Source organism: Sebastes umbrosus, chromosome 4 (genome assembly GCF_015220745.1).
Source record: "Sebastes umbrosus isolate fSebUmb1 chromosome 4, fSebUmb1.pri, whole genome shotgun sequence".
NCBI classification, from domain to species: Eukaryota; Metazoa; Chordata; class Actinopteri; order Perciformes; family Sebastidae; genus Sebastes; species Sebastes umbrosus.
Genome location: NC_051272.1, coordinates 12,899,307 through 12,915,654, shown reverse-complemented (window position 1 = coordinate 12,915,654; position 16,348 = coordinate 12,899,307). Strand labels below are relative to the sequence as shown.

At 41.0% G+C, this 16,348-nt stretch overlaps 2 protein-coding genes across 3 annotated transcripts in view; one reads left to right on the top strand and one right to left on the bottom strand.

Annotated features, from left to right (window-relative positions):
* mapk8ip2 (mitogen-activated protein kinase 8 interacting protein 2) overlaps window positions 1-16,226 on the bottom strand; it is a 40,824-nt gene extending 24,598 nt beyond the window's left edge. The window contains exon 1 of one of the 2 annotated variants that reach the window (XM_037767069.1): window positions 15,678-16,226. In XM_037767069.1, the coding sequence (XP_037622997.1) occupies window positions 15,678-15,742 (65 nt within the window). In that variant the 5' untranslated portion in view covers window positions 15,743-16,226. The remainder of the gene's footprint in view (window positions 1-15,677) is intronic. The other variant, XM_037767068.1, reaches the window with a different exon arrangement.
* On the top strand, window positions 1,671-6,276 carry LOC119486745 (gastricsin-like). The gene is made up of 9 exons (XM_037767071.1): window positions 1,671-1,804; window positions 2,347-2,482; window positions 2,590-2,707; window positions 3,044-3,162; window positions 4,014-4,213; window positions 4,990-5,106; window positions 5,251-5,398; window positions 5,635-5,733; window positions 5,864-6,276. Exons 1-9 carry the CDS (start codon window positions 1,734-1,736, stop codon window positions 6,026-6,028), a joined length of 1,173 nt encoding a protein of 390 aa, XP_037622999.1. The 5' UTR covers window positions 1,671-1,733; the 3' UTR covers window positions 6,029-6,276.
* Window positions 16,227-16,348: the final 122 nt, after the last annotated feature.

The window sequence follows — 16,348 nt, the reverse complement described above, 5'->3', positions numbered from 1 at the left end:
GTGTAGAAGGAAATGCTGCATTGCAGCTTTCCTACTAAGAAAAGGACACTCCACATATTACGTATGGATGCGAGCTTACATCGCACCGTCATATAGGGTCCTGTCTACGCAATGTCATTAGTCCCATGGAGAAAATGAGGACGTGCTGATGCATCTAAAAGTATACCAAAGGTGGGTCATGAAAAAGTCACTGTAATCAGAGTGGCCCCATGCTACTAGGCAGCTTTAATGTACAACAAAGTGCTAATGACCAAAAATACAGGGACAATACGAGGGCTGGACCTGGATATCCCACTATTCGATTATTTACTTGATGTGTAGGTATTCGATTTTCAATTTTGGGATTCGGATATTTTTTTTATAGTTTAGTTTAGTTTTTAACCCTTCTGAATAACAAACATGCATAAAACATACCAAACCTGTAACTGTAGAATAACAGAATCCTTAAAAATTAACATCTTTAATTGAACCGAATGAGTCATGTCATGGAGACATGACCGAAGCTTTGATATTTGCTGCTGACTGCTACCGAAGCCTGTTACAAGCGTTTGGTCCATTACTATGTTTCAGTCAAAGCAGGCACAAACAATAAACTCAATTACTTGACATAAACACATTTTCATTTTAACTCGATGTCCTCAAGCTTATCAAAGGAAAAACACTATCAAATCTAAACAACATTAAAAGTTCTGATAAGCTGAACGGCACGAAAGGTTTTGATAAAGCTGTGTGGTTAAAGTGCTGCTGATACTGAAGCCTTGATATTTGCGGAAAATTACAGTTCCAAACAAACTATTAAGCTTGACCTTGCTGTTGATATGTGTATCTAACCGGATAAAATGTACTGAAGCTGCAACTTGAGGATTTCCGACAGCATGCAGGCAATTTTTGGGGGGGGAAACGACAGAAAGCTTTTATAATAAAATGCTGCAAATGAATTTATAATCCAAACTCAAAGTCATCGCTCAATACTCAACATAAACTTCTTAAAAGACAAAGATAACTAGAATTACCACTGTGCGGTTCTATGCAGTTTACATCCATGTCTGTACAAAATGTCATCACTTCATCATTTTATCCTTTTAGATATTTGTTTGAAATTGTTGTAATTACCATATAAATTCATGAGTTAGGGACAAAAAACGTGTTTTGTGAGGTCACAGTGACCTTGACCTCTGACTACCAAAAGAATTATGATAAATGTGTCTGACTTGTTATGCCTCCGGCCGCGGCTGTCGCCGACGCGGAGGCATAACAAGTCAGACACATTTATCATAATTCTTCATTTATCATTTTTAGATTGAAAACACTGATTCCACACAGGCCTATTTTATAGATTTTCCATGTAGAACCAGCAATATGGTACGTTTAGGATCATGGAACATTTGAGTTATGTAACTTAAAGTGCCAAATTTAAATGATGAGTTATTAAATATCACCACTAGATTATTCCATTGGATATACCCAAATGAATAACATCTTAATATGTTATAATGTATTTATTTAGGACGTTTTTGGCTGTGTTTGTGGAGCGTGGCTATCACCTGTATATATTGAATAAATGTTAGATGTGCAAATGAAGTATGTAGCTTCTGAGAGAAAGGCTCGCAGGGTCACCCTGTCTGAACTGATATGACTGAAGCTTTGATAACGCTCTGGCTGATACGGACCTAAACATGTGTATATAAGCCTGTTCAGATCCGAGCAGAGTTGTATCCATCCAGGAGTGCTGCATGTACGGAGGGATCATGAAGTGTCTCGTCGCTGTTTTGGTCTGTGTGGTGCTCGTAGAGGGAATCGTCAAGTAAGTAATCTCTCTGTACTTCTCAATTCTGCGCCTAATAATCTTTTTTTTAATCAGAGAGCAGAATCGTTCTTATGAAGATCCACTGCTATAGAACAAAAAGACACATTACGCTCCATTACAATCACAGGAGTGCACATTATCCTCTTCACTTGCAGTCAGAGATATTTAATAATATCAGAGATATCGGTACACAGACCTTCATCAGGTTATCTTACCAGATAAAAGGAGAGAATATCTTAAATAGGTTGGTTGACCCACGTGGACCAATCAATTATCCAATTTGTGCCCAAAGCCTAGTATGATAAGGAAAAATGCCATAGCATTTGCCCTGATCAGTTAAAACTCTTGAAATTTGGTACGGACATACTTTGGGCAAGTTTTTAAAAGTACATCTTTGAAATTTGTACGTTAAATATAGCTCAACATGCAAAAAGTCATAATAAAGAAAAGATGCCATACCAATATAAATGTTTAAAATGTGTGATTCAAGTCATAGGAAGTCATAATTTTTTTTTTTTTTTTGCTTTCCCTGTCCTCAGGATCCCTCTGCAGAAGCAGAAGTCCATGCGTGAGGCCCTGAGAGAGAAAGGGATCGAGCTGCCTTACCAGGATCCTGCTCTCAAGTACAATGAGCTTGCCAGCTCTGCCAACATGTACATCAATAACTACGCCGATGTAAGAAATCCATACTGTACACAGCATTCGGATGAAAGCATTAACTGATGGCTGATGGGTTTGTTCTTTCTTTTATTGTGTTCCTCTCCAACCAATGTGCTCCTCAGACCACCTACTTTGGCGCCATCAGTATTGGAACACCCCCCCAGTCCTTCCAAGTGCTGTTTGACACCGGCTCTGCCAACCTGTGGGTGGACTCCGTCTACTGCAACACTCAGGCCTGCAGTGAGTACAAACCAACCAAATCCCTCATCTGTCACACTCTTCAGAACATATTTGCATGTGAAGAACTTCAGAGGACTTAAAGCCGATATAGGCCAAGCGTGCAGAGCTCGTCATCTTGTTTCCAAGAGATTACATGTTGTACATACATGGGATTTAGATTACAGGCATGCCACTAAGCATTTTTGGTCTTTGGGAAGCATCAGCAACTGTGTTAGTTAAAATTCAGCTCTTGATTTCTATAATCAAGTGAATCATCGGTATGTAAAAAGGCTCTGCAAGGCATGAGGACATGAAAAATGGCTCCAGATATAATCCCGATCTGTGCCCCATTCACAGACACACACACCAAGTTCAACCCCCAGCAGTCCTCTACTTACTCCCGCAAGGGACAGTCCTTCTACCTGCCCTACGGAGCTGGAAGCCTCTATGGAGTCTTTGGATATGACACTGTCAATGTGAGTCAAACCCACCAAATAAACCAAGTACATCAGTTAACACTAGAGAGGACTGAGTCTTATACATGTAGGTATGTGTCCACAGGATCCGTCCTTTCCACGGCTACCATTCATTGTCATGTAGGCAGCAGTGCAATGTATTCTGGTAGCGTGGCATTGCGATTCGAGAGATGGGGCGTCACGTTGGCCGCTCCTCATTTGCATTAAGTTGAGGTCTAGGCTACTTTATGCAAATCAGGGGGCGTCCGGCGCGACTCGCCACCTCTGGAAACTCCCAAGAAACTTTTAAACTAAACGTTGTCGATCTAGAATAAAGATTCACGGCTTATTTCTCGCATAAAATGTTTTCAGAAACACATTTTGGTGAAGTATTTTCTAAACGAGCCGCCATGTTGTTTCCCGTTTGAAAGCTGGGAGCAGCAGACCACGTGTGAAAGCGTTCATCCAATCAGGTTCCTAGCGCCTAGTGGCATCAAGCGTCCAATGCTGGGAAGCGAGGCGATCCCTCACGTCCAAAAACACCCCTGTGGATACCTACCACTAGGTACTGAGACAAAGTACTCCCAGAAAGCAGACATTTTCAATATCACCTCAACAAGTGATATCTCAAAGTAAAAACACACCTAACAGAGGTGTGGCCAGAGAAAGTGTCAATACACAAAGTGTCAAGACGAGGAAATATACATTTTTATACACAAGATACTTTCAATATTACAAAAATGTAGAAGAACAATTTTAATGATTTATAGACTGAACAGACGTCCTCCCCATTCATGCATTGACGTTGCTGTAGGCTGAAGCAACAACTATATTCATCTCACTCGTCATATCGGTTGGTTTTGGACCCATAGGTTGGCGGTATTGTGATCAATAACCAGGAGATCGGTCTGAGCACAAACGAGCCCGGTCAGAACTTTGTGGTGGCCAAGTTTGACGGCATCCTCGGTCTGTCCTACCCAAGCATCTCAGCTGGAGGAGAGACTCCCGTCATGGACAACATGATCAGTCAAAACCTGCTGGACTCCAACATATTCGCTTTCTACCTGTCCAGGTATATCTGACACAGGACTTCAATTATGTACTGTGTTAGTCAAAAACATATATTCCTGTGGTTCTGACAGGTGGCATCTGTTAAAGTTAAAGGGTTGGGAGTAAATCACAAATATTATCCCCTGAATACTTTTGTAGCAACCTTTATTTATTCATTTAGTTTTTGTATTTTATTTAATTATTATTATTATTATTATTATTATTATTATTATTATTATGTTTTATTTACTCTTTTGTAGACATGCCTTAAACCTGCTTTAAACACAGTATTTACTCTGTATTTATCCTGTGTGGGGTAATTAACGTGGTGGAGGGGCCACAGGAATATAAGTAGGTGTTGGGAATCTGGTGTGTGAATTTATTTCATACATTTATCCATTTGTAGATATTTATATGTCTTTATTATTATTATTTTGACTAGTAGTAGTATTTATCTTTATTGTAATATTTTACATTTTAATTTAGTCAAATTTTTATTTTATTTTTTATTTATTTATTTTTCTGTTTTATTATTATTATTATCATTAAATTTTTTTCTCCTCTCTTGTTTTTATTTTAATTTTAAAGTTACTATCTGTTATTATATGTACATATTATCTTATTTGTTGTGGCTTAGGTTGTCATTGTTCTTAAGGAAACAATAAAAAGTATAAAATATACTAAGTACTGTGAAACAAACAGTATAACATACTGTATAGGACACACTGGCTCAAATAATAACGCATATCCACATGGAGAGCTTGCAGATCAGTTTTGGTTTGTCGTCTGGTGGTTTAGGGGAGGACAGCAGGGCAGTGTGCTCTCTTTCGGAGAAGTGGACAACAGCCTGTACCAGGGTCAGATCATCTGGACCCCCGTCACCTCTCAGACCTACTGGCAGATCGGCGTTGACGGGTGGGTGCTTTTCAGAATTTCATCAACATGAAACGTCAAATGATCCTCTGATTTTACTACTGAGAACTGCTGCTTTGATTATTTTATGTTTTAATATGACTGCAAGAAAAAAAAAAAACTTTTGCCATGCGTGGTGCCTTGCAGATTCCAGATCAATGGTCGAGAGACCGGCTGGTGCTCTCAGGGCTGCCAGTCCATCGTGGACACTGGAACCTCCAGCCTGACAGCCCCAAGCCAGCTTATTGGTGACATCATGCAGGCCATTGGAGCTCAACGGAACCAGTATGGAAATGTAAGGGACACAGACAGACACACACTGAAGCAGTATAGGAAAGTAAGCCTCCATTTTCATTCCTCATAAAGACCCAGCTCTGTCTGTATAGGCTGCACCATTAAAAAGGTCATTATGAGCAGTGGAGGTCAAGGTCACGACCTGTACATCAAAAGTGGAGAAGCAGGAATGTAATGAAACGATGTACGAGTTTCCGTCCCTCTCAAACAGTATCTCTTTGTTGTCTTGACCTCCAGTACATGGTGAACTGCGGCCAGGTCAACAACCTGCCGACTCTCAGCTTTGTCATCAGCGGCGTTCCCGTCCCTCTGCCTCCTTCTGCTTACATCACTCAGGTAAGTTGTTACATGCATGCATAGCATACGCATGTATATGTGTGTCCCTTTATGTGCATGCCATCATTTTGTATTTGTTGGTGTGCATGCAATGTTATGAACATTTCCAATCTCCCGCCTCCACTTCCAGCACTACCAGAACGGATACCAGTACTGCTCGGTGGACATCCACCCCACCTACCTGCCCTCTCGTGACGGCCAACCCTTGTGGATCTTTGGAGACGTGTTCCTCAGAGAGTACTACTCCATCTACGACCGCACCAACAACCGTCTCGGCTTTGCTCAAGCTGCCTAAGTGTCATCGGTGTAACCTACCCTGACCATAAACCTGATCAGATCATAATGATTAAGTCGGTGTCCGCCTAAAGCTTTGGTTCACCTCAAACATCTGTTCTGTTATATAATATCGTTCTACATGTCTTTTATTGTACATCCTCAAATTGGTAGTTGGATTTGTATATTCATAATAGACAAAGAATTAAATGTATCCATACAATTGTGTGTCATTCCCAAGCAGAATAAAGGTTAAAGTGTTTGCTGCAAGTGTTTTGATATTTCATCTTTCTAAATGAGCTCTCATTATCTTCACAGTCCTGGGCTGAAAGGACATCAAAGGGGATTCCCCCCTTTATAATTAACCTTGAGCTTGTGTCTGTCCGTGTGTGCCTCATTCCCACAACTAGTGGTGATTTTAAATGTCTGGGACTCATAATGACGTAAACTAAAACACTTTTCATACATCTAGAGAATCCAACAAATGCACACATGCATGCTCTGTGCTTTTGAGCACTTGTATAGCTACAAATCAAATATGATTAAATCAGGATAAATGTTATTTATGAGCTGGACAAGACCGTTTGTTTTCACCATAGTAAAATGGATTACGTAGCGTACAAAAGTGGACATAAGTTGCCATGACAACTTGTGCCAGACATTGAAGGACAACATATTATCCATTCACATTCATTACAATATGAAAATGACAGAGGAGCCACCAAAACTAATTTCCCATCTGTCAAAATAACCAAACCAGGTGTCCTAACCAAACCTGGAGAAATGATGTCACTAATGAGCTCCTCCGTCTTCAGGGAAGCTGTGTTTGTACGTGTCGGTGTGTGTGGGTGTGTGTGTGTGTATGTGTGTTTCACAATGGAAAAACACCACATCGGTGCAGCTGTATCCAAGGCAGCTGTCACCACCACGCACACAAGTGGAACAGAGTCCCATGTTCTGTTTCTGGATGAAGGAGGGAGTGATGGAGAAACAGGAATAGTTGAGGCGAACAAGGAGGGAGGAAGATGAGAATCCTGTAGCTATAGGCAAGGAGAAATGTTGAATTCAGATGTGCACTGGACAAATACAAATCTTTGCTTCATGGCACAAAGCAATTTCTCAAGAACTGACAAGAAGCAACAGATTTCCTGTGAATCTCACCAACTGTCACTCCAGGTAAGATGCAGAGCACATGCTGTAGAAGCATCTGATGTTGGTTGTGATGGTCTCATTTTTAAACTAATTACAGTAATGTCCCAAAATGGATGAGGTCATGATTTATTTACACTTACAGTAGCACAGTTTGTTTTTTTTATCTGTTTCTCTGCTGAAACCTCTTTATGGTGCTCATTCTGTTGCACTGAAAATTGCATTGAAAAAAAAAGCAACTTCTTTAGAGAAACAGTGTCCATTACTCTGGACAGACACACTGTCAACTGTTATCACAACTATAGAAACTTCAAATGAAAACTCTTCATAATTAAAGAGGACCTATTATACTTCCCTTTTGTGTATTATATTGTTTTTTGTGCATGTTAAAAGCCTAAAGTCCACATCAAAGGAAACACTGCTCCTGAACTGCCTGAAACACTTTTCTTAAAGTCCCGCCTTTTCTTCCATAACATGGTGATGTCACCCAGTAACACATTTGCATAATACCTAGCGGCTAGTTTGGCACGCCCTCAAACAAAGCTAGTTAGAGCGGAGTCCGAAGAGTCTGGTTCAATCGACCAATCACAACAGAGTGGGCCCGCTGACCAATCAGAGCAGACTGGGCTTTTGGGTGGAGGCTCAAACGGAGCGTTTAAAACAGACGGTGAGAAGAGGTGCTGCAGCACAGCCGGTATGAGAAAAATAAAGCATTTTTTGAACATTAAAGCATGTCAACATGTTCTAGTAGAAACCCAAACCACAAGTATGCACCTGAAGATGAGCACAATAGATCTTCTTTAAGTGTATGGATTATCCGGAGTAACAGGGACATCATTTCTGGAAAAAAAAAGATGTTGCTGTTGATTTTTTTTTTAATTAATTTTTCAATGTTGTGAGTGAGCTCCACTAACTAAATCCCAATCTCTCCTATTGTTTTGGGAGGCAGAAATCTCCCAAAACCTGGATAAAAAGCAAACTATCTGCATGGCAAAAATTGGATGAACTGGCTCTTTATTATCATCTGACATCTGACATCTTTTCATTTCCTTTTCTCTTATCACTTCTCCTCCAGTGCTCCCTATTCTGCTGTATTTCCAGACTCCATTTTGTTTGTGTGCTCATCTGCTGTGTGTGTGTGTGTGTGTGTGTGTGTGTGTGTGTGTGTGCCCCCATTTCCCCTAAACTGCAAAACCTAAGAATGTGTGTCAGTGAAAAGCTGCAGACACAGAATAATCACGGCCAGAGCAAAGTCCTCTGTCCTCTTCTTGAAGAGCGGACACACCGACTGACCCCATCCAACAGGTATTTGGATGGGGTATGCACATTACAAACCTATCAGTTTCTAATCTCTCAGATGTTCCTGCTCGGTGTTCAGACAGCATCCAAGTGAGTGTTTGCGGTTCCTGTCGCGCCATGTCGCGTACCGCTAGCTGCTTATCCGACAGCACACTGTGACAACCCCTTGCATTCAGTCCACCTCCGCTAGTGATCATTCTTAATAATTGGGATTTGAAGCTGGGGCTTACCACTCACACCGCTCTCCATACTCTGAGTAAAACCACTCTAGTGCAGAAAAAGAGGCCTGCATCACATCGGTCTCTCTCCCTATTCTCAATTCTGACATGCTGAGCAGCAAAATGAGAATCCTACCACAAGGAAACAAGTCAGCACAAAATTACCATTCACTGATGCCGGTGATGTTGCTGCAATGGCACACCCAGATCCACTGGCACCGCTAAGGTTTTGCTACCAGGTACTCGCTCCTTCTTTTCCTCTTCTCCCTGCCCTCCTCAGGCTCAAACAATCTCTCCAGCCCACATTCATATACTGACAGTTATTCTCTGATACTGTCACCTCCAAACCAGAAATAGTCAAACCAGCATGCTGTCATCTTTGCTTGTCTAATTCTGTATATACACTGGGTGTCTTTTTATTGTCTGAAAATATATACTCAACTGTCTCACTGAGTTACGCTGCCTTTTACTTTTTACAATTTTGTTATTTAAAAGCATCTGTTCTACACTTTCAAATTTGTTTAATTGCTTAATGGTTTAAGTCATTTTTCAAGCGATAAAGCCCAACATTTGATTGAATTTGCTCGTTTTTCCTTCTCATAGGCCGACGTTATAGTAAATTGAGTCTCTTTGGGTTATGAAATCTTGGTCGGACATAACAAGACATTTGAAGATTAGTGATGCACCGATACTGATACCGGATTGGATATCGGGCTGACTCAAATAGCTGGATCGGTGACACCGGGGCCAATCTATTAAATTCAGCTCTATGTTTATATACTATATACATTATAGACTTGAATTGTAGTAACTATTCATTTTAAGATTTTTTTTACGAAGTTTCTGGTGTACGATTTATTATTTTAATAATAAATAACAATTCAATAAATGTATATATATGTCACATTTAGCTTTACAAAGTTAGAAACGCAATGTTTAATTCAAGCCTGTTGTTGTTGTTGTTACACATAACAGTATGATCCCAGTCACTTCCACACAGTGAGGCACACAGCTCATTAATTAAACACTGGTATCGGATCGGTACACAAAGCCCAGGTATCACTATCGGTATCAGGACTGAAAGATTTGACTCGGTGCATCCCTATTGAAAATGTGACCTTGGATGCTGGAAAACAGTGATAGACATTTTTCACTACTTTCTGATGTTTTAAAGACCAATCAAGTTGCACAGCTACTGTGATGACCCCTGCTGTCATCTGGGGTTTCCCCGTTGTTAACCTGTGTCTCTCGTTGCCCTGCAGCTGGCTGATTGGTGTAATCTGGAACACCTGGGCCCAGGTGGTGCTCCCAGTTTACTTAAACCAGCTCTTGCACTCTGACTCTCTGCTGTCGCTGCTCTGCTCTGCCCCACAGACACGCCTTTGGTTTGGTTATGTTGATTTTTTTCTTTTTGTTTTGCTTTAATGCACCTTACAACACTCACATTCTCCACACATGCATCACCCACACTACTGACACCACTGATTTCCACATCCCATCCCAGCCCAGCCAGGTTGTAACACTTCTCTTAAAATAACCCCAGTGAGTCCAATCACAGTAAAGTCACAGATGTCCATAGTCCAAAGAAAAAATGAAATGAGACAAAAATAAGAATCTGAGCAGAAATGAAAAAGACACTCTGATAACAAAATTAAAATAGATCCAGGTTCAAAGGGGTGTCCTCTGTAATCAAGCTGCCTTTCAACCATCATCATCTTTAAAAGCCGAGGACATTCGATGTGGTTGATACTGACTCATTAACCAGATCAATTTCCCAGCCTTTTCACCCACCGTCAGTCTTCAGTAATGTAGACACACACACACACACACACACGAGTCATACACTTAACCTAATGAAGCACTCTCCATTGTCTGTGTCAGATACGAACCTAAGGATTACGCCATCTTTGAACCAAAGGCGGAGATGATGCATCGGTTTGCTCGGAGCTGATGATTTCACGTTGATTTGGCTGTATTTGGATGAATGAAGTCATCGGATGTAAAAAGCAAACGCTGCTGATAGATTCAGGAAACATTCACTGGCGTCATATTGATGGAAAAACAAATCTCGTGGACTGCGTAAATATGACTTGTGTAATTATTGTTGAATGGAAAAACAGAGCAACAGCAAAGATTGACATGCAAAAACATGGCGAGTGTTGGTTGTACACAGAGTGTGTGAGAGAGAGATGAAATACAAAGAGAGAGATGGAAAGACAGCAGGGGGGAGGCAGAGATGGAATGCTTAAGCTAAAATGAATCTGTATTTGATTTAAGCTGCTTACCACATAGTAACCAGACCCACCACTCTCTACCCCCCTCCGCCTTCTCAAACAGCCTTCAAAGAGTCGGGAGGCTAAAGTGGAACATCGACTGCTAAACGAAACATATGAGATTCACAGGGGGGAGAGATAGAGGGGGGAAATCAGAAGGACGCTTACTGGAAGTGTTGTAGTAGTCTACTTTTAAAGTATTGATGTATACTATGAAGGAATACAACTGGGGTTTGATAGAAATTATATCAAATCTGAAACTGGCATCAAATTATCTTATCCGATCCAAAACCTTTCAGATCTATTTTAGGGCCGCAACTAATTGTTGATTAATCTGCCGATTATTTTCTTGATTCTCAGAAAGAAGAGAAAAATGTCTATCACAGTTTCCCAGAGCCCAAGTTAATGTCTTTAACTGTCTTGTTTTGTCTGATCGACAGTTGAAAATCTAAAAACATTCAATTTATTGTCATAAAACACAATGAAAACCAGAAAATACTCCCATGTGCGAGGCAGTAACCAGTGAATTTTTGCCATTTTTGCTTTAAAAATGACTTAACTGATTAATCGATTATATAAATAATTGTTAATATGTTAGGCCGGCACGATGATGCACTGTCGCCTCACAGCAAGAGGGTCAAACTTGCATGTTCTCCCCGTGTCAGCGTGGGTTTTCTCCGGGTTCTCAGGTTTCCTCCCACAGTCCAAAGACATGCAGGTTAATGGTTGACTCTAAATGTCCCGTAGGTGTGAATGTGAGCGTGAATGGTTGTCTGTCTCTATGTGTCAGACCTGTGATAGTCTGGCGACCTGTCCAGGGTGGACACCGCCTTCGATAAGTGGTTACAGATAATGGATGGATGGATGTTAATATGTTTTGTGTTGACATGATGTGTTGATTAAATGACTAATCATATAAGGTCTAATCGAATCCATTTAGGTTTAGTTTTCATCAATTCTGAGCGACAAAAAATCGTATTAAAAAAAGAGAGAAAGAAAGAAAACCTAGGGGCTGACATTCAAGAACTAAAGCTCAGATTTTGCCAGATAGATTACATTACATGTATGTGTTATTTAGCTAAATCACAATGTCAATGTTCCGCTATCCGAACCCAACCCTCCTGCATACTCAAATAACACCCCGAAAAAATGACCTCCCACCAGGCTGCGTTAAGACTGCTGCCTCAACAAATCCACACAAACAATCCTTTCACAAAAAGTAATCATTGGATTCTAAAGCACGAGTCACTGTTGGTACACTACGAGTCCCACATTTTGATATATCAGTATATTTGTTTTAGGTTTCAGCAAACCACAGCAGGCATACCTGGATGGAGTCATCTGTAAGATGAAGCCTTGATGGGAAAAGTAAAAAGTGAAATGGAGCGCCATGGCCGGTATGTATTGATTAACTTTACCATGTTTATATGGAACCACCATGATCAGGGATATGCAAACAAATTCCCTCTTATTTTTGTTCATATCGTCGATTTGTTCTTATTTTGTTAGTACCCATTGATTTCTGGGATTCACCACTGTTTTTTTATTTTTGCTCTTCTCTTATTTAGAGACATTTTACGAGTGGTCGTGAGCACTCTTACCAAGATAAGATAAAAACATCTTGTCTTCACAGTCTAAGAATTGTTTGTCCAACGCAAGGAAACAAAAGTTTTTAAATCAAGGAACTTAAAAAACATGATTATATGTTTTAAAGTAAAGTGGCTTACATTCTGCTCTTGGATGCTTTTAGATTTTCCTGTAATGCCGGTACCGACACTCTGGAAACTCACATGTCTACTTTGTTTATTAAACAGTACCTCAATTTCACTACTGTTGAAGTACTTCTTCTTCTTCTTCTTCTTACTGCCTTTTTTGGTGGCATCTCTCCAATTCTTGGGCATGTACTGGACTATTTTCACACGGCACAACACCTGCCCTTAGGTAGTGTTTACGGGGTTTTACCTATGCTAATAATAATAATCGGAAATATGCCTCCAATTTATGATCAAGTGGGATTCATCATCCAGCACACCTGGTAAGAGCAGATGTGGATGGTTGAGAATGTTTGGTGCATCTGGAGTTGACTTCTCTTATTTTTTCTCCTGACAAAACTAAAATTAAGAGAAAATATAAGCGAGAGTTAATGTCTCTCAGTTTATGTTGGAAGAAATATACTCACATATTCTCTACATCAACAGACATTAAATGTTACATCATTTGAAAAGTGCACCATATTTTCTCCGGCTTAAGGTTTGTATTTCCAGCGGAGAGAGTGATCCCTCGGCGCAGGAGAAATAATAGTCTGTCATAAATTCCTGGTGCTCAGGAGAGAAAGACAGGCTCCCTTACGGATTATGTTGCCCATTGGAAACAGTGTTTGGGGGTTACGTAAGGCGGCTTACTGTATACCACACCATCACAACACCGCTGGTTTCAGACATGAATCAGTCAGACGCAAAAACAAACATACTGGAAGGAAAACACACACATATGGACACATATTATTAAATGAACAATGCACTTCTACAAAAACAGACATGCTCCAAATACTAATATTTCATCAAAGTGAATTATTGGTATTTCACAGTGTGAAATCGATGATCCATAGCTGACACAAATAATGTGTGTACTCTTGAATGCACACAAAAGTAATTGGAAAAAAATAGAGTGCAACATTCAATTAAAAGAGTGATGCCGGCAGCTGCTCTTCACATGTCTTCTGGCTTTATTTTTGAGAGAAGTAAACTGAAAAGACGTAAACTACATCTGGAGTTAGTGACACAATATACAAGCGGAGTAAGAGACAGAATAAAGAAAAGACTTACTCCCATTATTCCTCTGATAAATAAAAGATAAATAAAGATTAGCTCGCACCAGCTGTTTGACAACGCTGTAAATTTAAAATATTGACCAAATCTTGGCTCTGTGCTCTGAACTAAGGTCAGTGGTAGTCATGCATAACACCAGGTCTATTGATCTGATATGATCCGTCCATGAGATGAAGCTACAGTATGTAACCAAACCCCCCACATGAGAGCATGCTGTGGATATAAATCCACTGATGGGAGATGGCTCGCTAATGTGATTGCATTCTGTAAGGACATTGGACATGTGGAGGCAGACACGGGGACGATGAAATGGCATGGCATTATGTGCATTAATGCAGAAAGCCTCCACTATCCGGGATTTGAGCTTTCTGGTGCTCTGAACAACATCAGATAAATCGTTTTACTGTTTTTCAACCCTATTTTCTGGACTTTTCTTCTTTCTGCCACTCTGGGACGATTTAGTAAAATTAATGTATAGGAGCAAAACAATGATTACAAATAGTCGTTGTTAAGTAGCCTAGTTGTTTTCCTTTATAAGGATGCACCGATACCGATACTGGACCGGATATCGGGCCGATGCTGACTCAAATACCTGGGTATCGGTGACAATGGGGCAGATCTATTCAATTCAATTCTATGTTTATACACTAATACTGGAAGTTTTGACTAATTTTTTGCTGCATTAAAAAGGTTTACTCTTGAATTGTAATTTCCTGTTAATTTTGAAAATTCTTTACCAAGTTGCTGGTCTATTATTTATTATTTTTATACTATTTAGTAAATGTATATATGTATTTATTTGTTTTACAAAGTTAGGAAAGCAATGTTTAATTCAAGCCTGTTGTTGCCTTACACATAAAAGAATGATCCCAGTCACTTCCACACAGTGAGGCAAACAGCTTATGAATCAAACACTGGTATGAGATCGATAATCGGTATCGGTTGATACGCAAAGCCCAGGTATCGGTGTCAGTATCGGGGATCGGTGCATCCCTACTCCTGTATTTGTTAACAGAGAGGAAGGCCTTGCATCAGCAGCAGCAGGCATGTGATTATATGGAAATCAAATTAGTAAATACAATGAAATCTCTCATGTTTCTACACAACATATTCCTATATGCCTCAAGGCTAAAAGCAGATCTGAATATTGCAGCAGCCTACACACAGTTTCATCCAAATCACACCAAAGTGTTGCACATCTTAATCCACACTAAAGAAACCCCAGTGTTAACCAAACATAGACAACCTTGGAGAGATGGAGAGATGGAGAGCTTAACTAGCTGTATCACTAAGTTATTGATCTCTGGTATAACAGCCAGCAGATTCACAATTGTGTTTATAGGCAAGAAGAAAACGCCAGCAGATTTTGTCCTATTGTGTGTCGCAGAGGTCACATTAGAGGCGTTTGAAACAATATACCATTATGAAGAGCACTTCATCATCATCATCATTGTTCAGCAGCAGCATGTCCTTGCCTGGGTTGGACTCAACAGGGCGTGGGCCTCACACAGAGAATGCGCAAGGCGGCTGCCTGCCTCTCGCGACAGCTTTAAGATCAGTCATTTGTCATCTATTTGACCATTTTTTTTAACCCTTCTTCATGCACATTCACATAAGAATAATAGAAGTTAAAGAAATCTTTGAGGAATGCATCAGCTCCAAAACACAAACAAGAGGCCTCCCTGATGATCAGCTGCAGCAACTCTATAGGGATGGATGGATGGATGGAGGCAGCAGCAGGCCTGGCAGGTTCATCTAAACATCTATTATGATTATAGGGAATGTGCATTTTATTGCAGGCATCAAAACAAAACAGATGCATCATCTTTAGTGTCATTTCTTCCACTCATCATCCGTGCTCCCCCATCCTCCCCCAACACACTGCCCATGTTATAATCTCTTACCTGCAACCAGGAGGGGAGAGGGAATGGAAAGTGGAAAGGGAAAACATCTCAGCCCTGTCCGCCATCTTCTTCCACAAATGACTCAGAGCGACTGCAGAAAATCACGGATCACATTCACAATAAACCGGACAGAGGACGTGGACGGAGGACGGAGGACAGAGAGCTGCTTTCTGTCTCCTGTCTCTCTGCGGCCCCACAGATCAGCCCCCTCCTGGCCGCAAGCCTGCAATCAGACCAGCCTGCTCAGCACCATCAAATCTGCAGTCAACCATCCACACGAGCAGGGTGGTGGTGGAGGGGTGAAATGATCTTCAAGAACAACGCGGGAATTAAAATACAATCCTGTTGTTTTCCCTCCCCCGGATACGTCCAACGCGATGCGTAAAGCGCGCAGGATGCGACCGCAGTCCGTGTTTTTCCTCCAACAAATGTCTGCTGCTGCTGCTGCTGTGATGCTGACTGTGTGACACACAACGGATACAGGCCAGCAGTGCGGAGACAGACAGAGACAGAGGAGGAGGGAGAGGGGAGGAGGAGGAGGAGGGAGGAGGAAGAGGAGGGAGAGGGGAGGAAGAGGAGGAGGGAGGAGGAAGAGGAGGGAGAGGGAGGAGGAAGAGGAGGAAGAGGAGGGAGGAGGAGGAGGAGGGAGGAGGAAGAGGAGGGAGAGGGAG